The sequence below is a fragment of the Cinclus cinclus genome, chromosome 5 (genome assembly GCF_963662255.1).
Source record: "Cinclus cinclus chromosome 5, bCinCin1.1, whole genome shotgun sequence".
Classification (NCBI taxonomy): domain Eukaryota; kingdom Metazoa; phylum Chordata; class Aves; order Passeriformes; family Cinclidae; genus Cinclus; species Cinclus cinclus.
The window spans coordinates 37,741,652-37,765,267 of record NC_085050.1 but is presented as its reverse complement, the minus strand read 5'-3'; the positions used below and the strand labels follow the sequence as shown (position 1 = coordinate 37,765,267).

General features: G+C 37.8%; 1 protein-coding gene across 2 annotated transcripts in view; it reads left to right on the top strand.

Annotated features, from left to right (window-relative positions):
- Positions 1-23,616, top strand: part of PALLD (palladin, cytoskeletal associated protein) — a 179,428-nt gene that overhangs the window by 136,064 nt on the left and 19,748 nt on the right. For both annotated transcript variants that reach the window (XM_062493687.1, XM_062493686.1), the window contains exons 10-12: positions 5,772-6,467; positions 20,566-20,701; positions 23,036-23,137. In XM_062493687.1, coding sequence (XP_062349671.1) covers positions 5,772-6,467; positions 20,566-20,701; positions 23,036-23,137 — 934 coding nt within the window. The remainder of the gene's footprint in view (positions 1-5,771; positions 6,468-20,565; positions 20,702-23,035; positions 23,138-23,616) is intronic.

The following is a 23,616-nucleotide window of genomic DNA, read 5'->3' as shown; positions in this document are numbered from 1 at the left end:
GTAGACAAAATATACCTCTGAATATTTTCATGCTAGAGCCTCAACTGATGCTGTCATTCCCCCATCCTGTCCCCCTCTGTCACCTGTCTCCCATCCATTTTTATTTTGATTCATAATTCTAGTGTTACATAAATATGAGCCCTTGCAGCATTTAAAACAGTCCACTTTTTTTTCCCCTCACAACATAAGGGACTGTTCAGCCTCAGAAAACCTAAAGCTTGTCTAAATATGTTTGTATTGATACAGCCTGGAGGCTGTTTGTGTGTTGAATACATGGCAGTTTTTGTTGAAAGAGGCAACTGTTTTCCCTTTACTTCACATTCTTGCCCTGACATATATGTATGTTTTTAACATTTCTAAAAGTAAGCAAACATTTCTTCAGTGGATATTTCAGCTGGAACTACTTTAGTATTCTGAGTATTTATTTTCAGTACAGCTGTTAATTAATTCAGTGGCAGATTAAATTATGTTTTGGTTGTTTTTTTTCATTTTTAATAGCTCAGTGAGTGGTAAGGAATTTTGTCAAGAGTAGAATTCCAGATATCAGTGATTACTATCACGTTTTGGATAAGATGGTATGTATATTTTGGTTTCTTAAATAGTAAATGTCAGAAGTAGTTAAGAAAATTGCTAATTTTCAACAGGTACTATATCAGTAAAGTGTACTTTGTGCTTGTAGAAAGCAAATTAAATGTCTTTAAGAGCTACCTGGCAGATCTGTCCTGCCAGCTGCTGGCAGCCACAGATGCAGAAGCAGATATCAGGTTTGGCTGCCTAGGAGCTAGAGAGATATAAATATATGATACATTCCAATTTTAATAAATTAACAAATTATGAGAAAAATTTCATCCTGGCTTTTATTGTATAAATACCAAAGTTTAGCGATAAATATATCTAAATGTACACATATAAAAAGTACATCTATACTTAGGGAGTTGCTGACATGGAACTCAGTGAGAAGAGCCATTTGATATAGTATGATACTGAATGTCTCCCTTTTGGTAGAGCTCTGGCATAGTTCTGATGCAATAATATTGAGTTAGAACTAGATCTTCATTGGAAAGTAGAGTTCGTGGAAGTGATTAGTTGTTACCCCAAATATACAGACATTTTCTGGCATTGTTTTTAAATCTTAACTTAGAAAAATAGCTCAACCTCTTAAAGTTGAGTTTAAATCTGATTATTTTTCATTTAAAATATTCCTGTACTTTCATTTCAGTGGTATGTTTTGTATATTTCTGTAGAACTGCACCATCTGTTTCTCAAAGAGCAGGTCACTGGTAGGATTGTGAAGAGGCGGGTCTGCTTTTGCTCAGGAATGACTTGAGACAGAAGGGAGCTCATTATTCTTCCATACCTGAGATAAATAGGACTCTCTTTCAAACAAAAATTGTTTCTCTTTGTCTGCTTTCCATTTGCTCCTTTTATTAAGATCGGGAGGGACACAACTGGGAATTTTAAAAAGTTGTAGAAAACATCACTTAATATTGGTTCTTTACCTGTGGTCATATATTTCCATTTACTTTGTATACTGTGTTGTAAATCACTGACTCAATTTCAATGTCTTTGCATACTTTGTGGTAGGCATAACTCGGTAGGCTTCAATTCCTGTCCAAAGGCTTCAAGGCTTTGTATTCTCTAAGTATTCTCTACCTTTGGAGAACTTCCCCTTCCAAGAGAGGTAGTTTGGATAGAAGGGCTTCCATATGAACTTTGGTTTTTAAAGGTACACAAAGTTGATGAAACTGCAGATAGTAAGATACTTCCCAGAAGAGGGATGTTGTTTCTCTAAATAAGCTTTGTAATGTAAGATAAAAGTAAAGCTGGTACATATCCTAAGACTGGGTATATGTGAATGAGGAGAGAAGTTAAATGTGAAGGATTTATTGCATTCCTGGAAATGCCATCTGCAGTAAAGCTCTCTGTAATCCAGTAGCCAGGTCTTGTTGAGCCTTTGAGAGTTGTACAACCACTATGTCCCCTCCTCAACTCCACTGTGTTCAGGCACTTGGAGTTCTCAGTTACAGTCTGCTCTGTTTTTAAAACAGTGTGATACAAAGAGCTTATCAGGAAGAAAATGCATTGTGAAAAGGAGATTAAAATATAAACCAGCCTATTGTAATTTAAACCAAGTGCATACCTCAAAATACGATTTCTCGAGTAGCTATTAAACTATGGTGTATGTACTGGCACCCACAGTTGTCCACCAAGAAACCAAATGTCTCTTGTCTCTAGTCTTTGCTTTTAGCATCTGTTTCCAAATGTTTCTTGCTATCCCTTAGCTCTGAAAGTCATCACCTTACTGAGCACGTTCCAAGTGTCTGGTACCAAACCTGCTCATGAAGCTGCTCTTCCAGAGCAGAAACAGTGTGTCAGAAACCTTGCCTCTGTTGTAACTAATGTCTGCTTTCTTTAACATCTTGCCACCTTATTGCTTGCATTTTTGAACTGTTTTATCATACCTATTATGATAAATGTACAAAACATATAAAATGTATTTTATTATATAATATTTAATATTTAAAAATATCTCGTATTGGAAAAACATCACAAATTCTAAAGCAGAACTCGTGAACATATTTATGTAGTACTATGTCTCCTTTTCAGTGAGTTAATGAAATTTCTCAATATTCATTTTGCCCTAGCTGTGATTTTTTTTAAATTACCTACCTTTACCATTTACTGATTGAATTTGCTAAAAAAATTAGTTTTAAAAGCTTATTCTTATATCATTATAATTAATTTGGCAAAACAAAAAATTCCAAATGAGAAAATAAGTTTATGCTCTGTTGTTTAGACAAGCTTGATGTGTTCCCTGAAAGCATGTGTGCACTTTAAAATTACAAAACATATTTCAGCTAATTGGAAAGAGGATGTAATTACAATTAAATTAGTTTTTCTTGTAATCTTATCCAAAAACTGAACTCTTTTAATTCCCTTCTTTGTTTTCCCTACTAATGAGGGCTGATGCCCTTTCATAATTTTGGCATCTGAGCTCTCCCTGTGTTTGTCACAGCAGTGTTATCTTTCAGAGACCTACCTCTGTAAAGAACTTCCACCACTGATGGTGTCATTCCAAAGAAACACTGGTGAATTGATATTCTTTCCTCTCCTTTTCTTCTTCTTAATGACACTTCTCTAGGATACCTCTCCTCAAGAAAATAATGCAGCAGTGTCTGATGTTAAAAGAATAGCTCTGGGATAGAGAACATTCTTTTGCAGACAAGGATTGTGCACTTTTACATCTGGCATGAAAATATGCACTAACGTGGTCTTAGTGATTTTTTTGCCCCGTAGACTGATGTGATAAAGGTTGTGTTTGCATGTTATTTTTCAGGCAAACAAACACTTGATTTATGCAGATTCTCAGCTGACCGAAAGCTGTTCAACCAGAATCAGTACTGTTCTGGGCTAAAAAACCCTGATTTACAGGCACACACATTCCTGTGGCCTCAAGTCAAGCTCAGTGTGAGAGCCGAGCAACCTTGTTTTTGCCTGTCAGCCATTTGTAGACATACCCCGAATGTGGTCTCTGCTTCTGCCTAGCGGGGTCAGCAGCAGTGCAGCGGCAGTGCTGCAGTGCTGCACTTGCACTGACAGGGCCATAGATGGGCATTTGTGGGATGCTGCTGGCCGGGCACAGCGCCACGATTTGGCAAATGCAAATAAAAAGGTCTCAAGACATGACACTCCTACTTGCTTTCAGCACATGTTGGATAAACATACGGGTGTTGGAGATAGCTACATTTCTTCTATATTCAACACCTTGTTTACAGTGCTAAATTTCCCGCTTTTTTGGTTTTTTTACCTTAGTCTGTCTGTAATAATTTTTTAAAAAAATGAGGGTGATTATGATGAAAAGTAAAATAACTATTATTTGTTAATAGTTTTAGAGGTATTGAATGATAGGTCCACAAATAGTCAGGCCAAAGATGTAGAATGAGGTGAAAGTAGTAATCTTACAGGGTTTTCTCTGTCTAGTCTGAGCTGACCAGAACTGTTTCTGTCATCAACTAAGGAAGTCGAATGCTGATGGGAACTAAAGTTGTGTTGTTTTAACCAATTTAAATTAAGGTGACTGCTTAGTAATTTCACTAAAACAAAAGAATAAGTTTCAGCCTGCATCCTTTGGAATGAAAAGTTGAACTGATACAGATTTAGGGTCTCTGTTGTCAACATTAAAAAATGAATTATAAAATTTGCAAAGTGAACTGTAACATTTAGGTGTTCTCGTTGCTGATTTAACTAAAAAAGAAAAAGTTAATCTCCTTTTAAGTGCTGAAATTTGTATTGTTAGTGAGACATTGCTAAAATTGAACCATCTTTACAACACCACCAGCAAAGAAAGGCAACTGTTAAGTAAAAGTAACTTATTTTTTAGTTTTCTGCCCTAAAATAGCTTGCTCCCCTTTTTCTTATCAAGCAATCTCCTTTGGCCTGAGATCATAAACACAATTATTGTCAGAAAATATTTTCTGGGAAATGTAGATGGTTGGAATATCAAAATTAATCTTCGAGTGGAAAATATGATGTTATTACCATTTCTAATTTTGTTGCTATCAACAAAAGTATATTGTTGTGCCAGAATCATACATTCATGTGCCATGCATTAGGCAGACTGCTTCTAAAATTTCTGCTTAGATGACCTAAATTATATATAAACAATGACATACTTATATACAGTATTTATATATTAAATATACAGAAAAGGTATATGTGAATATGCTGTAACTTTGTGACTATCTGGAGTATTGAGATAAAGTTACATTTTCCAGCTGAAAAATGACAATTTTTAAGCAAGTCACTCTGATGTATTGTCACATGATAGACCACACAGTTCATTTTGAGCTTAATCATCTTTCAAACAACTATATTAGGACGAACAAACAAACAAAAAGTTCTGATTTGCTTCATGGCTGAACATTTTGCTTTTTTTTCCTTTTTTTCCCTTAATTAACAGTTTTGAGTGCTGCTGCATATTAACTTTTTTAGTCTCTATTCTTCTTCCCATGAATTTCTGAATTTCTAAATAAAATTCTTACTTCCATTTGAGCTGATAGTACTGCAATGCCTCAGAACCATATTATATATCTACTAAGATTTGTCTCAGGACCTGCAGTTGAAAATAAAACCGGAGAGAAAAAGTGTGACTAAAGACCTGGGGAAGCTCGGTTCACAGCTTCCCTCGGTTAACAGATATTTCTCAGAAGTCTTTGCTTATCTACATGCATGGATGATTCTAACACAGAAGTTGGTCCCTTGTCTCCAAGTGCTTCGTTTAAAGTATGGCTGTAATTTGGTCTGTCTGATTTGCCCACAGAGGCTACAGCAGAAATTTAGCTATGGCTGGAGTTGTTACTGGCTAAATAATTCAGTCTTAATATTGAAATAGTGCTATTGAATAAAAAGCACAAGAAATAAAAAGAAACCTTGTTAAGAATTTCATTACTTTTACCTTTAATTCCATTATCTGGATTGTTCCTTTAAAATATCCTAAGTGCTTCAAGTTGCCATATAATTTGCCTTTTTCAAGAACTGATGGTTCTGTTAAATTGTTATGCATACCTTTTTTTCCTTCATCTTGAGGATGAAAAATGGACTTTGTAGCAATGTGCCAACTCTGAAGAAATGGTGCTATTCAATATATGTAAATGCTTTGAACTTTTCCTCTCTTTCAATCTTCCTGGACCATAGATCAGTGGAACTTTTACTTCCTCCCCAGCCAGCGCTGCATGTCTGATCATCTTTTTGTCTATTTTTCCTTCCCACAGGGACCCCCAAAAAATACAGCAGTTGCAGAACCAAATTCGTCTGGAGCAAGAAAGCGGACAGTGGTATCGTCACCAACAGCAACCTGATCATCATCAGCACCCTCCCTCTTCTCCTTCCTTTCCTCCTCCCCCCTCCTTCCAGGAGCTTGAGTCCAGCCAGTCTGCCACTTCTCCTGTGCCAATGAGTATTCTTAACTCTCATACTTCCCCAACCATGCAGTCTTCCAGCTCCTTCAACTATGCTCGGCCTAAGCAGTTCATTGCTGCCCAGAACATCAGCCCTGCTTCAGGTTATGTGACTCCATCTTCTGGCTCATCTACATCCAGCCTTCCTTCTCCTATGTCTCCAACTGCTTCTCAGAAACAGTTTGGGAGAGTGCCAGTTCCTCCCTTCTCTCAGCAGTTTGCTCCAGAAGGGGAATATGCCTGGTCTCCTTCTTCTCCATCCCCTCCACCCCCACCTCCACCTGTCTTTAGTCCAACAGCAACATATCCTGTGTGTGATTCCTTTCCACTTCCACCTCCTCCTCCCCCTCCTCTTCCTTCACTTTCTTCACCTTCCCACAGCCTGTCTCCAACTCCAAGATTTCCTAATTCCAGCCAGTCTCCAGCAGCTTTTCTCAGCTCCATGCTGCCATCCCAGCCACCACCCATTTCTGTCAACGCGTTAGGCCTCCCGAAAGGAGTGACGCCTCCGTAAGTATCAGCTGATGAGCTCCTTGATGTACTGGAGATTGTAATGGAGATTATTGCACTTGCTTCATTTATACTTTTCTAGGGTCCTTTGCTGTTAGCTGTTATCTGAGAGGGAGACGTGTGAATAAATTGCAAATACTTCTGTGCTAGAGATGTGAGATAGTTTTATAACCCCACAGAAGTGAGATTCTGAAAGAGTCCTACAGTAGGAAAACAAAAGATGAGAAACTGAAGATTTAAACTGGAGTAAGAAAATATGAAAGCAGCAGCAAAAGGCTCTGCAGGCCCAGGGCAGTGGAAGGAGATCCTGAAAAGCCCTTCTCATGGCCCAGTTCTTCTTAAGTCACATATTCAGTGATATTTGCAGTTTGTGTTCCTATTACATCTGCAGGTAGAGCAATATCAAGTAAAGAGAGTATCTTTCAGAAGTCCCTATAGTTTTGTGATACTGAAAATGCAAGGTATTAAAGTACACGTCTGATAACAAAGTGTTCATGTCTATTCATTGGCTTTAGCTAGAGATTTTGTTCTGAGGAAGTTTGGGAAAGTGTTTAGGGAGGGTTTTAGAATAGCAGCGCATAAAAACAAACAGAATCCCTATCCCTAACAACTCTGCATGCTTATTTTCCCCTTTTGTCTTCTCTAAAGGCCAAAATAGTATTTTGGAGCATGTCAGCTCTCATCATAGATCAGTTTGTCTTTCCACTGGCACTAGACTCTCATTCCATCCTTAGAGAACAAAGAGACATGCTGAAGAACAAAAATGAGAATAGCTGTATCCAAAGCTTATTTATAACTTTGTCCAGAAGTTTGTCTAAACATATCTACAGTATCTAGGTGACTTGCTCAGCTACATACTGTTGCAGTGGGAACTTCTGTTATTTCAGTCCAAGATATGAAAAGGAAGAGAAGGAAGAAACAGGACAGATACCAAAATAATAAGTCATGTATATGCTTTAAAAAGCATTTCTTTATCTTGATTTGTGTCATACAGCTCATTATGGAGTCTGGCCATGAAACTTTTTTAGGAGAAAAATTAATAAATACTGCAGTTTGCCCTTGCAGTCATAATAGTTTTGATTTTGTCATACTGTGTCCTTTGCACTGGCTGAGTTTCATTATTGATAGCGAGCACTGAAAATTGCATGATTAATTTACCGACAGCTTGACCAGTAAGCACAGCCCACCAAAGCCTGCTATTACCCTTGATTTTCCAAGAAAAGCCTCTAGTTCAGCTATACAGTTCTGGTAAGAACTGGATTCCTTTTTGAGTTCAACTCTGTGTGCTGTGAGGGTAATAGCAGCAGCTTGAGTCTCTGCTGTGTACCTTTCCCTGTTATTCTGTGCTTATGGATACATGCTCTCACTTGAAGCATTAGCTGTGTTCTTCCTCATTCCCTTTGATCTTCGGACAGAGAAACTACTCTGCAAAGATTCTTCCCCCTTCCCCATGCCCCTCACTTCCCCAAGCACAGCAGCCAGTCTGGGTATGCACACGATGGTGTGTCTGTCCATATTCCTCCCTCCCCAACAAGGCAGCAACCTCGGGGTCTGAGCTGAGGATGAGGTAGTTGGCTGTTTTTCTGCATTCCCTCAGGAAATAAAGTCCAGATGGGAGCTGGATCGTGTTAACTATACTGAATGTATGTGTGTATAATTTATGTGTATATATATGTGTGTGTGTGTGTATGTATACATAGTGAGTATTTGTCATCTGAATTATAACATTAAAACATGGTAAAATATGTACTGTGTTATGCAGAAAAACCATAATCTATTGTTATGTATCTTTGATGCCAATTTTTCCCTGGCCTCTCTTTTTTTCACGTTACTGTGTAGGTTAATGTCTGGTGTGTCTTGCTGAGTAAATCATTCTGTTTCCCATAATTCTCATACCACTCCTGAGCAGTTTTTTCCCCTGTCCTCCATTTTCCTCTCAGCTTTAGGTCTCTTCTGCTTTGTGCTATAGCCTCAGTTCTTTTTTTGGCCCTTTTCACTTTTTGCTTCTTTTCCTTTGTCTTTTGCTCCATCCTCACAAGTCCTCTTCAGCACATTTATCTTTCTGAGACATAGTTTCTGGGCTTCGCACAGTATTCTGTAACTTCTAGTCTTACCATTTTGCCATGATCTCAAAGATCGATTGGTTGAAAATGATGATACTGCTTCCTGACTTTACAGTGTGCTTTACAGACTGGGTGCAAGGAATAAATTGCAGCGTTCAAAGTTTTGCTCAGTAGCTTTGTTTATCTTCAAAGACTTTGTCATTGCTAAATCTTGGCACAACTATAGATCTGCTCCTCAAAAGCAGAACTTGGTAGGCATAATTTTTTTCAGTTTTGTGTTGTGGTAGGAGCAGAATAAAAGTAAAGTAATAAACATTGCATGTAGAGGCAGTTATTTATTGAAATGCTTAAAGGCAGCACCAGTAAAGTTCTCTGTGTCTGTATGCAAACCAGTAGTCTTTGCTACTCCTCATGGAGTCAAACCTTCCCTTCATCAGCTTTCTTTTTGCATTTCCTTTCCTCTGCATGTATCATATTTGTTCTGCTTAAAAGAGAAATCAGTCCAAGGAGATGCAGGACAAAACAAGAGGAGCTCAAAGCTTTGGCCCAGCCCCAGAGATATGACATCACTGGCATAAGCAAAAACTGGTGCAGTGACTCCTGGGACTGGTGTGCCATGAATGATAGTTACAGGCTCTTCGGGGGGGAAAAGGCAGGGCAGGAGAGGCAGGGAGGTTGGCATTGTTTGTAATGAGTGGTCTGAAATGAATGGTGCTTACAGTTGGCAAAGGCATGGTCAAAAGTGTCTGGGAAAGGATTAAGGGACTAGCGCATAATGCAGATGTCATCATGGGAGTCTACTATAGACCTTCTATCCAGAATGGTGATGCTGATGAGTAATTCTTTAAGGAATTAAGTGGCATCTCTAAGTTAACCACTCTTGTCCTTATGGGGGACTTCAGCTTGGCAAGTGTTAACTGGGAATACCATGCAGCTAATACAAGCAGGTCCAGAAGGTTCCCAGAAACCTGGATGATCACAACATGGTGCAGACACTAAGGGAGCCAACTCAGTAAGATGCCCTCCTTGATCTTCTGCTTGTTAACAGAGAGGATCTCATGACTGAAGTGGAAATTGGTGCTTGTCTTGGCCACAGCTACCACAAAGCAATTGGATTTAAAACTTAAAACTGCTCAGGGAATGAATGAGTAAGGTCCCCTGGGAAAATGTTTTTGATGGTGCTATCAAAATAGGGTCCATCAATGCTTGTGACTTTTTAAACACCACCTCCTAAGGGCAAAGGAGCAGGCAAGGCAGAAGGCCAACATGGCTAGGCAGGAATCTTCTTCTAGAGGTTAGGCAAAAAAAGTAGATGTTTGACCAACAGAAGTGAGGTTAGATGACATAGGAGGACAGCAGAGATGCTGCTTGCCTCCGTGGGGAGAAAATTGTGAGGCAAAAGCTCAATTAGAGCTGAAGCCAGCCAGTACTGTGCAGCACATTCAAAAGGGCTTTTAAAAATATGCTGGTAGCAAAAGGCAGTCCAGAAATAACAGTGACCTGTTAAATTATGAGGGGGTTCACCATATGAACAAGGACATAGACAAGGTGGAGGTGGTTAATGCTCTCTTCAGCACCAGTCATGGACTATGGGGGTCCCAGTGCCCTGAGCTGAAGGATGAGGGTTCTGAGAATCATAAACTCAGAGTCAACTCTGAACTTCTGAAGGAATCACTGCTCCAGCTGGATCCCTGTAAGTCTATGAGGCCTGATGGGATTCATCCAAGAATCCTCAAAGAGCTGGCTGATGTCAAGACTCCTCTCAATGACTTTTTGAACAGTTTTGGGAATCTGGAGAGGTCCTACTTGACTGGATGCTGGCTAATGCTGTCTCACTTTTCAAGAACAGCAGAAATGAAACTAAAGATCTGTCAGTCTCATTTCAGTGCCTGGTAGAATTATAGAGAAGATTACTCTTGGAGTTATTGAAAACCACCTGAAGGATAATGCAGTCATCATCCATAATGGCTTCATCAGAGGAAAGTTCTGTTTGACTAGGCTTAAATTCCATTTATAACAAGGTAACCCACCAAGCTGATCAAAGGAAGCCTGTTCATGTAGTATCTTTGGACTTCAGCTGAGCTTTCAATATGGTCTTTCATGGTGTCCTTCTGGACAAAATGTCCAGCATTCAGCTGGATCAACATATCATGTATATGATGGGTGTACAACGGGCTCACAGATCAGGCACAAAGAATTCCAGTTAGTAGTGTTACATCAGGCTGGCAGACCATCACTAGTGGGGTTCCACATGGCTCCACTGCAGGGCCAGTGGTTTTCAAGGTCTTTGTAAATGACTTGGACACAGAACTCAAAGGAATACTAAGTAAGTTTGCTGGTGATACCAAACTGGGAGGAACTACTTCGAGGACAAAGAGACCCTACAGAGATATCTTGATAAATTAGAGGGTTGAGCAATCACTCACCAGCTGTACAAAGTTTAATGAAGGCAAGTGCTAGATTTTGCACCTGGGACAGGGCAACAACCCTGGATATACAAGAGAACTGGGGGATTAGAGACTTGAGAGCAGCCGTTTGGAAAGGGACCTGATTCTGTAAAAATATTTCTAACCCTCTCCGATTCCTGTGTTCTGTGGGCCCATGAACAGCAAATACCATGCTAATGTTTCAACATTTTACTTGGTTTTGAATCCTGAGATTCTGTGGAAGTGACTGCATTAGCTAAAACAGTGTGAACCAACAAATATTCTTTCCAGTTAAATTTAGATGGATTTGGAAACATTACACTGGGAATTGTTAGTTTGTTTGGGATGGAGTTTTTTGTGGTTTGGTTGTTTTGGACTTTTTTAACAGCATGTGGTCTTAGAGTCTTACATGTATTATGGGAATATCTGCTTGTGAATTTACTAGATTTTATTTGGGCATCTGAAGCAACAGAAGGTAGCTTTGTGTCATCATTATCTACTAATTCATATTTAAATATTTGAAGCATTTATTTAGAACAATATGGTGAGTGTTTCTCTTGAATAAATTACATCTCATTTTTCCAGTAAGCTCCGGACACTTTGTAGTGGCCAGCATTTTCAGGCTGTGGCTATGATGGTGTTAGCTGTGGGAATAACCATTTTTTATTAATGGAGTAGATTTGGTAGACTTTGTGTCTTTCTAGAGCATTGTGTTACTAAGCAGGAGAGAAGTGCTGATGGAACTGCATAGCTAAATAAGTGCTTGAGGGAATTATGAGGACTTGTCAGTAATTTCTGAGGTAAAACTTTGTTGGAGTAAGTTGGTTGAATACGGTTCTTAAAAATCTCAATTTTTTTCCTTCTTCACCTAAAGAAAACTCTAGGGTGGGTGGATCTGTTGTATTCAGATTAGCCTTTGCTTACAATAAGCTTCCAGGGAACAGAGTTAATGTGACAGAAACATATGATTGAGGGGGTTGCTTCACAGTTACTGGAAGCTAGAAACTGACCTTAACTGTTCCTAGAAAAAAACTCAAGTTACATGCGAAGGAACAGAAATAAATATACCTAGAAGTTCCAGCTAAGGACATACATTATATGTTTACATGAGCATTTGTGAAAGCACAAATAATCCCATGAGAAGGACTTGGTGACTATTCAGTGAATATTTGATTTTAAAAAGTATAAAACCTGCCGCTAAAGGGTGTGGAATTATCCAACCTGGCGAAATGGGATCTTTTTTCTAAGTATAAAAAATATATATTGTTAACTATACATATGTCATTTTGAAGGCAACTTTAAAAATTAATTATTTTCCTCAAAACAGACCTTTTCTTAAAGTAGATATCTTCAGTAATACTGCCATAGTTAAAAACAGGAAAAAATCTGACTGTACAGAATTGGTGAAAGAACATGAATATCGATTTACTACTTTCTGGAAAAGGATGGAAAATGGAAAAAAAAGCATTATTTGAATGCAAGATTATTCAAATTACCTTGTAAAGGGAAATTAAATTAGCAGCTTTTATCATTCTACACAAAACTGAACTGCTGTCTCTGTGACCTTTAGAACATTAAATCCAAATCATAAAGGAGATTATGTGGGTATCACGAGAAAAGCAATGTCAGAAAGAGATTGCACATTTTTCCCTTTGAATCAGAGCTGCTGGTCTGTTCTTGCAGCTGGGTACTGTAACTTGTCCATTTCATTCTGTCTCAAATGGAATTGAAACAAATATTTTAGTAATCATTATGTTCCTTTAGTCAACTGGCAGTGATGGTGACCACTCAGAGGAAAAAATACACTTTTCTATCTTTTTATCTTACAGCCTTCAACATTCTCCCAGCACAAATGCCAGATTTCACTTTAGAGTAAACTGCATTACTGTCCTATGTAGATGGGACTTACACTTTTCCTGTTTCTGTAAGTTATGCCTGTCACAACTGTAAAAACTGAAGGTTATCTACAGTATGATTGATGTGAAAATCGTGATATGTAGGAGGAAGTACCTTGATTAAGAACTCCAACACCAAACTGAGAAGATAGGTCAGGGTTGTCGGGTTGTGGTTTTCTTTAAATAGCCAAGTAGCTAATAGTTGCTATAAAATTGTATATAAACAATAAACAATTGCAAAGGCACATCAGTCTCGAAAGGCAAAGAGTCACAAGCATTAAAGTCCCTGCTAAAGTTTTTGGTATAGAGTCCCAAACAGCAGTATACTCCCAATTAGAAGTAGAAGCTGTTCTTGTCGGGGTCCCACCAGGGCCGATGTTGCTGTTCCAGCTCCTGTCTTCTTCAGACGATGATGATGGCAGTGAGGAGAGAAGAAAGTGAGAGAGCAGGAGCAAAAGCAAAGCCAATCTCTCCCCAGTGCATAGATTCTTATATACAAGTTACCCAACAAGCTAAAGACACGAACTCGAACCATTTCTTCTTAATCTACTAGAATTCTAGTTTCTTAGCATGCCAGGTTACATATAAACTATCCATATGGTCTATTTTGTTCTATCTAAAAAAATGTAAGCAGTATTCTTGCTATAGTTTATTTATGTTTAAAACTATGTTCCTGGAGCCTCTACAGAAACACTAGTGTCTAGGACTATGTTTTTCAGCCTTCACTAGAACTTGTGCTTCTACACTGGTATCTGAGACCTTTATTCTTGAAAGCACTTAAAACTTATCCTTACTTACTTGCTTGCTTATTCTAAAACTTCAACTTACATCTCTACTTTGTGTGAGTGGCTTAATATACTTCCATCCATCCAAAGGTTTTAATTCAGTCCCTGCACTCTGATTCCTCTCTGAAGAATTCAGAGAGTCTCTTGACTTCCACACTCCAGCAAGGGTGTTTCCTTGCTTCTGAGAGAGAGAGACTTCATCTCTCTTTGCTGCCTATTCAGTCATACCTGGAGGTGTTCCCAGATAACTTATTGGGAAAACATATCTAAAGACAAGTATTGCTGTAACTGGAAAAATATCAGGAAATGTCAGGGTTTGCATACATTCTCAACCTCCAATTTTCTCAAGCTATTGCACCTGTCCATTAAACCATTTTTGTTAGAATTTTCTTGAAAATTTTCCCATAGCTTGGATACTGTTTTTGGCTGTTATAACAACACATGAGGGGCTTAGCTGTGATATTAGACCAATTCTTGGTTGTGCTAAGAAACAGCTCATATTGGGGCTTTGTTTTTGCACGGTTTTTACACTTTTGGTTAGGCATGTGCACGTGATTATCGCAAAATGCATGTCCATATCAGCTTTTCTGAACTATGATGAATGTATATTTGCTCCACTTGAACTTAGAAATCCAGGTTATGCCCCAGATCTAATCAATTAAAGCTGTGCAAAAGTAGAGATGTAACATGGATACACATAGACATTAGCCAAAATAACAGTATCCTGACAATCATTGCATCTGGAACTATTAATTTTCAAGATCTTTTTATCCAGTTCTTTTTCAAAATGGTATTTGCAGACACTAAAGAATATTGAACATGGCAACGAACTTAATTAAGGGAATTAGTATGTGTATTTCCCTGTGGAAAAGACAGAGAGGCTGTTCACAGCATGGCTTTGATGCTTGTTTTGTTCTGCAAGTTTTTCTTTTCAGAGGACTTAATTTTCTAACTTCTTTATTTTAAATAGATCTGAATGCCACAAAAACATCTGTGAATGTGAAAGCCAGGCACAATACTCGATAGTTGCAGAGACCCTAACCAGTAACACCACACCAACTGGAATTGGTTCATATTTCGGATATAATGCCTTTTCCCAGCCCAGTATTGCTTTTCTTCACATGCTTCCCACAGTTACTTGTTCTTCTAAAGATTTCAGGACTAAGAGGTTTGTGCCAGCCTTTTCTACATTCAGGAGCTGTTGGTGCTTTAGTTATTTCTTCTTGACCAGCAGTTCTATCATACTGCTGGTAACAATCAGAAATTCAGATAAGATTACAGATTACAAAATAGGCCTTTGATTTTTAATTTGTGTTTATGTAGCTGTGGTAATCAGTGCAGCATGAGGCAGAGAGATAGCTTGCTCTATCTCTAGGAGGGGAATCTCTATATTTAGAAGGGGAAGGAGCTGAACAGGGGAATGAAAAAGTAGTAGTTATTCTTTTCATGAATAAAAATGCATTTTTAAACATAAGCTTTAGAGAAAAAAAATGGTGGTACTCAAGTACTTTGTTGGTGAGTTGTGCTCTTTGTTATCTAGTCATAAACAGGGATCAAACACATTCAGAAATATATATTATTCATGTCAGTCTTAACCCTATCCAATGCTGAGGTGTTTTATTTTTTTCAACTACTGTTTCAGAACATTGGGTGGTAGAAATAATTGAACTTTTGTTGTATTTGTTTCATTTACTGGAAGTCATCCTTAGTCATGTCTGTACCTCAGGCATTCCCTTAATGCAGATGCATGTAACATCCATTGCTGGACAGAACTGAAGCTTCTGGTCTCCACAGCATGTATGACAAGATCAGACTAAACCAATTTTATTATGCAGCTGCAGCTTCAAAGTTTGTGACCTGGTACAGTGCTTGTACTAACTTTGCTTTTACAGTAAGTGAAAAATGTGTGAAGTGAGCAGGAATAAGCTGTATTTTTGGAAGGCTTTAGTTTTAAAGAAAAAAAAAAAAAGAAAAAAAAAAGAAAAAAAAACAAGTTACTGTTCATTACCTCAGTACCAGAGAATTAATTTGGATTTCTGTGAAACCAAGCCATATTGGCTGCAAACAGGAATTTGTTCTTGGAAGGATAACAACAGACAGCCTGTTGCCCTTGTTTACACTGTAAAAGGTACATAGGAAAAGAGGGAATTGCATCCAGTATGCACTCCATGTAATTAAAACATGAAAAGTACTGCTGGTTTGGCCCTCTTTCTAAAGAAATGTCAGGGCAGATATTCAAAACTAAGGAGAGCCAAGCCAAGGCTGCAAAAATCTCTGTGTGAATTAAGATGACAGTTCTGGCAATTTCATTGCACCCCTTCTAACCAAAAGAATTCAGACAATTGTGCTTTTATCTACTCCTGGATTCAGGCCCCCACTGACTTAGGTGATGTGTATTTCAGAGGTGCTTAAAATCCATATGAGTTGCAGCCTACTTCTCAAGGATGTTAGTTTCTCTGCACTTTTGTGGTGGTGTTTGTGTGCTTGAGACTGATGCTGTCAATAGCCTGAAATATGCTTTCTACTGCTAGCTCAATGCAGTAAATCTGAGATTTGCATTGGGCAAAAAATGAACATACAAGTACATAAAAGAATTGGCAACTTTTTGTTTGATATTATCCCTGAGAGAAGACAGAAAGAAAGTTCATGTGTCACTGAGGACACAAATCTTTGGAGCTAAAGGCAGCCAGAAATGGGCATGTAAGGATGGTGGAAAATATTTGCAAAAGCAGCTGAAGAAAGTTTGCTGCCAGGCTGTCTTGCCATGTAAACCATTACTCAGGCTGAAAGGATCTGTGCTCTGGAAGATAGATTTACTAAAGTCCTTCTATTTGTTATCATTGCTTTGTAGACATTTTGAAATTCATCCCAAGAATGTATGTCTAAGAGTTAACTTGCTGTGGGGGCATGTGTGTGTGTATATATATGTATGTGCATGTATGTATGTATTTGGGTAGTTCTTAAAGTGTATATATTTAGAGAAAGAGATTCTGAAGCGGGGGTGGAAACAGAGCATCTGCAGGAAGAGCTGTTTCCTTATGCACTGCTTTGGTTTTTTTGTCCCAATTTTAAATAGTACCAAAAGTGGAAGAGGTCTCTAAAGGTATTTAAAGAAATTTTGACCAGTGCTCACTTTTATATAAGTTATTCAACCAACTACTTCCTTGTTTAAATGCTTAATAAAGAAAGGGAAGACAATCTACTTTCAGGCAAGTTGCCTTGACTAGGTCTTGGGTGACACTTCCACACTGGCTGTGCAGAGCTCAGGATTATCTTACACATAACCAGAGATCTGGAAGGTTGTTAAGGGATCTGCCTCTCCTGTTAAAAGTTACCCAGGGATCCCCAGGCCATTGCTACCATATTTGCATACCTTGTTCTTAAATGAAATTCCTATGTAGCTTGGCTACATAACTTGCTCCAGGGTTTAAATGTCACTGTTGTAGGGTGGAGAAAGGAGAGTTCTACATTGTTTGTGTCTAAGCTAGGCCTGTTCTTCTTCAAGTTATTGTGACTTATCATCCTCAATGGATATGAAGAATGATTAAATATCAGCTGTTTTCTGATGTCAGCTGTTGTCTGATTTCTGACACTTCGTTTTATTTGCCTGTCTATCTTCATTCTCCTATTTTCCTGACTAAATAAACAACAATTTTTGTCTCTCTCTGTGTGACATAGTTTGTCACAAAAGTTTTTTCTTTAAGTGCAGTGGTAAAACCAGATTGCATGTCTAATAGCAAGGAGTAAAGGAAAATAGCTCAGTTTCATGTCTTATGCTGACATGTCCTGGAATTATATTTCTTTCCCTTTTGAAATAACAGTGTTATTTTCCAAGTTTTAATCTCACAGATTCTCAAGAGATGCATAACGTGTTAATGCTAATTTTCCACTAGCATTGCTATCATGCTTTGAGCATTTTCCTGAGTTTCATCATTAGAATATCTCTAGACAACTCTGGAGATTATTATAAGTGACAATTTATACCTGCAAATGAATTGCATCCTCTGCAGTTTGAGAAATATGTTTCTCTATTTCACTTTTCCAAATAAGGCCAAAATCTTAAGTGCTCATTTTAGTACACAGAGCTGTTTGAAATGCTTCATTGGACTATATTATTTCAGTTTGATAGAAAAAGACATCACTGGTTCTCTCTGAACAGCTTTTTCAGACTGCATAGCTTTACACAACCATATCATAGAAGTTTCAGCCAGACTCTGTTTCCCTGATTTACTAGGGAATTTACTGCAGCTCCTGACCACTAACTCAGAAGCCATAAACTGAAGTGTATTAAAGCTACTTCTTGTTGCCTGCCTGTATGCCCTTCAGCCTGACAGAGAGATAAACATGACATCTGACATGATTCAATTTTCATTTTCTTATTATCCTACATTGTTTAGAAATGGACTGTGATATTGTTTTTCTGTGTTTAGTATGGATGTTGAATTTAACGACTTGTAATTCTCTGGGTACTCATTCCTCTGTGAAAAATGTGTGTATTTGGTTTCTTTTTGTTTTCAGAGATAACTGATAATGCTTCAGAAAATCCATTACTTGAAATCCACTCCCAAGCATGTAGCATCATCTTTCTTTTCATAGTCTGTTGTGACTTACTTGGGTGAGCTGTACATTTCTCCTTTACAGCCTATTGAGTCCCAAGCACAAGCAGGGCTTTTTCTGTTGAAACCATTTATCAGTCCAAGTATGAAATTTGTGAGAATGAGAAATGAAAGCTATTTCTTAATGCATCACTTGGAATTTTCAAGGGAGGATGCATGTCTCCTGCAGTGGGTAAAGCCAAAGGGTGAATATAAACTTGAAATTTGCTGCCTTGAAGTTGGCTGACTTTTTATTTATTTTTTTCCCCATGGTTTGGTTTGGTTTGGTTTGGTGGTGGTGGTGTTAGTATGGAGGTTTTAAATTTGGTGAGGGGGGAGGGGGTGGTAGTCTAAAAAGTGACAAAATCAGAATTGGTTTCATGGCAATGCTAACCTAGATAATTGTGAACTGGGAGGTGAAGGGAAGGGGAGAAATAGATGGCACCTGTCCATAAGCCTTCCAGCAGACGGTCTAGCGTTCCTGAGGGACGTTCTCTTCTGATCCCCTCTTCCCACCTTCTCCTGTCTGTTTTCCCTCCATATCTTCCTTTACATTTGATGTACCAAATTTCTGGAGTTATTGAGGCATCTCTTTCTTGAAGAGACCTTATACCTTCATCTTAACTTTCTCCTGTCTCCCTGTAAATGGGACAGTTTTCCTGTCTCTTCCCCAAAACAGAGTGGAAGAGACTTGCTTTCTTATTTGGGACTGAGAAGACCCCCAGCTGAAAGCTGAGGGAATTATTTTACTTGGTGATCACTAGCTAACAAATCAATATCTCTAGGGCAAGGTATGCAATTCTCTGTCTCTTTGTAAAGTTAGGCAAATGTCTGCTCTTCTGCTGTGATTTGATGTAAAAATGCAGTTCTTTATACAAGAACTTCACTGTTTGCACATTTTGCATTTACTTACAGCAGTGGAATATTAAATGTTTTGGTTAGGAAGGTTTCCAACTATTGTCTTCTCCATCTATTCAGTTAATTCCTTTCTGGCTTTTGACAGTATATGTGTATTTTTTCATTTTTTCTAATGCTAGAAATTGCCACTGAAAAGACTTGTTGAAGAATGAAGTTTCTTTAACCATAGAAACATAGAATTTAATAATATCCAAGAGAATTTCTTATCTCTGTATGATTATTTTTTAGAATTTTGGCACTGGTAATTAAATTATTGCATTGTGTACTGGAAATAAATTTACTAATTACATGCTAGTCTGATTTTTTTCTATCTGTTATCTGAGTTTGTCTATTTATCTGATTCAATCCCATGTTTTCCATGTCATTCCCATGTAATGGGCTGAAGCCCTGTTTACTCAACAGAAGTATAAAAACCCTGTAAACGAATATTAAACCAGTTATCAGTGTTTTAAACTGTCGTGTGTGACTTTACCGAAGAAACAGTGTGCTACAAGTTTCAGATATGATAGCAATGGGATTTCTTCACAGCTGTGTTAAGAACAGCTGATCTGCAGTAAAAACCACCCACGCTGGGCATTTCCAGCACTAAAGCCATCAAAACATTACTGAAAAGTGTTAAATATTAGTGCAGTCTGGGAAAATAAAATCTCCAGTACTGTTAAAGAAAATGGGAGTGAAAATGGCTGAAAGTGCAAATCGTAACCTGTAGGCTTGTAAGAGGAATAAATTGTGAATGTGAAATGCTAAATGGTTGCTATTCCACTGGGAAATCTTGCTGCTGAGAACTGCTACACAAGGATGATTTTTCTTTTTGCCAATGTAACCCAGACTCTGTGAATGGCTTCTCTTTGAGCAACAACATTTATATTGCCTTATGGGTATGTGTTCACAAAGATATGAAGAATAAACATGAAGTTATGCACTGAGTATTGCAAAGTTGCTTCAAGGAATTAGTTAATAAATAACATAAGAAATTAATAATTAACTGCCTTGTCTTACATCTTCCTGATCTTTATTCATCTGTTACTTCATAGGAACCAAGTTTGTCTTGCATCCCCACTTATCTAGTCATGCCTTCTCTTACATGTTTCTTCTCTTTTTGCTTTATTGCCACTGCTCATCAGTTTCATCTGTGAGTGTATGGTGTTTGCAGCCATTGCCAAGCAATCCTGAGGGCTATTTTAACCAAAGCATAAATAAAGCATAGTTTCATCATTGTCCTTAAATTAACCATTTAATAATTTAAATTAACCATTTATTCCTGACTTAGTAGGAACACTGTAGCAAGAATTATGTCAGACCTCTAGTTTGAAAGATACAATGTTGTTGTTATCATTAACAACAGTGATTCCAGATACATTCCTAAATACCAGTGACTTCAGGACAGCTCATGATTTTTTTGGTACTGTTTTGCAGGGGATTTCCCAAGAAAACAGGCAGAACTGCTAGGATAGCATCAGATGAAGAGATTCAAGGGTCAAAAGATGCGGTAATTCAGGATCTGGAGAGAAAACTTCGCTTCAAAGAAGACCTTTTGAACAATGGGCAACCGGTATAAAAATCTAAAATACCCCGGGGAATGAGAGCGGGTGGGAGTGGGCATCATTGGTAGTTTCTGAGATATGCTGCATATAAAATAATTGCTTTAGATTTTTTCTGTATTTATAATTTTTTATTGAATTTTCAAAACTTCATGCCCAAAAGGAATGATAGTGTACATTTTGTTCTATCATTCCTTTTTCTGTTTGACAACTTTACTTGGAGTTAACAAAGCAATGGAGTTTGCAAAAATGGTGAATTTGCATAAGAAGCCTTCAGAGTCTGTACCTCCAGGACTTTTTGAGCCTCAAGGGGCATTTGCTTTCGATTGTTCACTACTGAGTGGATGAACATGCATAGCTCTTCTTCAGTCCAGGCTCATCCTACCTTGTGCCCAGCCACTGGACGATGGGGGAAGCAATAGGTGGTAACTGGACATCAGAGGAGGATGAGGCAGTTCATCATTAGATTCTGCACTTAGGGGGCTTCTTTTGATTGATAGAACTTTGACCAATAGAATAGAAATAACCTGTAGTCCTAACTTACAGACTCAAGAGTTAATGATTACTCGAGGAGTCAAGAAATGAGGTAAAATGAGCATATCAAGCAATGGAAATGCACAGCCACAAAGATTTCTGTTCATTTTTATGCACTTAAGATATACATAAAAGATAAAATACCAAATTCTTCCTGCTCAGAGTTGATGAGAAGCAACTTTCCTAAGAATTCTTTACAGTTATTAAGACACTATCTTCGAAGCAGGAGCTTCTTTTAAGAGGAAAGTAATTTTAAAAATGTAAACTATCACCCCTCCTTTGTCAATAAAATGTTTTAAAAAACATCTGAATACCTCGGGATGCCTTTGTGTCACTTTGAAAGGAAGTGGAATTTTACGTTTCTCAGCACAATGCCCAGAAGTTTACTGCTAGGTCTGAACTGTGAACTGTGGTGGTGTAGTTCAAGAATGTCCATTGGGTCAAACTGTCTACCAACAGCTGCTGAAATTTGCTTCTTAATAAGGTCAATGGAATGAAGTAGGGAGAATGTTCAGAGTGTCTGCTGCTTTTGTTACCTTTCTCCGCTGACTGCACAGCATTTGACAGTTTTCTGTAGCAGTTAAGCAAAATCACTGTCATAGTCTATTAGTTTCTGGATTTTCCAAGGAGGTGGGCTGAGAATGACTGTCAGTGCCTGTTTTGGAAAGTGAGGGAAATGTTTGGTCTGGGCAAATGAGTGGAATGTCTTGAGAATGTTCGCATGGCCCAAGGTAAAAAAAAAAAAAAAAAGAAAAAAAAACCCAACTGTGATCAGATGATGTGGGAGTTTGATCTAAATAAACTCTTTGGTGCTTGCCTTGAGGCAAGCCTTTTGCCTTGCAGATTCCTGTCTTGGGTAAATTCTGTTTGTGTTATCTGCTGTGGGCACTTGGAGTGACTGCAGAAGAAAAATAAATGAAGAAAAGTTCATGATTTTCTTAGACACTTGTAGCCAAAACAACACTGCTACCTAGTTGTCATGAGTTTCAGCCTGCTGGTTTAACTGCAATATGATATTAAGATGAAAGTAAATAAAGTTAGCTTTTTTTTAAAAAGCAAGCATGAAGTAGATGTAATGTTTACAAATTTCCATTCTTTATTAATTTTTCATTTTTCTCCTTATATTAGGTGTTTCACCATGAAATGAGTTTGTTTTCCACAAACTTGCATTTTTTTGCCATGTTAATTTGTAAGAAAGTGTCTGAAATGCATTCTTAAACACAGGAAGAAAACTAATAATGAAATAATTGATTTATACATTAAGGTTTTCCTTTAACTTGTTTTCTCTTCTTAGTTTAAACTGTCTTTTATAAGCTGTCTCCTCAATTTCTGAATGAGTAAGAAGAAATGGAAATTTAAAAATTTTAAAGAATACATTTTTTCTGTATTTGGACCAAATATTCAAGTAAAGTAGAATCTCCTTATCATTTTTTGCTATGTTTTCTGTCTTTTGGCTATGATGTAAAAACTGAGCAGAAGGACTTGGAGTAAGATTTGGGATTATTTTATATGCTCTCTTCTGATGGCCATGATTTAAGGAGCTCCTATTGCTCATTTGTACCCAAGTTCCTGGCATGAGGATGGAAACAAATGGCAGTCAGTGTCAAGGGTTGCTTAAGCCAAAAGAGCCACTTGTAATACTACAAAAATGCATTACAAACTGTGGTAGAAAATTTCTGTTAGAAACATATTGCTGCTCTCTTTTATCAACATTACTTTAATCACTGCTGACTGTGTACTGCTTTGTAGCTGGAGAGATATCTTTTCTTTCTTTTGCCTCCCCCCTCATCTCCTTTTTATTTTTTGATCAGAGATTAACATATGAGGAAAAAATGGCTCGTCGATTGCTGGGAGCAGACAGTGCTGCCACAGTCTTCAATATACAGGAACCAGAAGAAGATCCTGCTATACAGGTGCCACATAACTCTACAATTTCATAGGAAAAAATGCCTTTCAGATTTTCTTTCTTACAGACTATGATTGTCATTAAAATAAAGTCCTACATAAGAAAATAAATATACACAAGATAGGATGGTTATTGATTACAGAAGTCATATATTATCTATTAGTGAAGTAAACCATAGGATCATATGTCTATTGCACAGTTTTTCCATAAGGTTGAGACTTCTCGAATATCTGCTTTCTGCTTTAAACTCTTCCGTTTATCCTGTTCTGTCCTGACCTTTAAGTCTCTCAAGGCAAAAATACATCTATCTTGAAAACATCTTCTCTTTATTTGTGTAACGGGCACTTTTTGGGTGCAGACCAAAACCACAAGAGAAAGTCTGCTTGAAAGGCCAGGTACACGCTCTCCATTTTCAGATGCCAGAGTTGCTATTCAGAAATATGTAGCATTCATTTACTTATGGTGCTGCACAAAGTACTGTCCTGA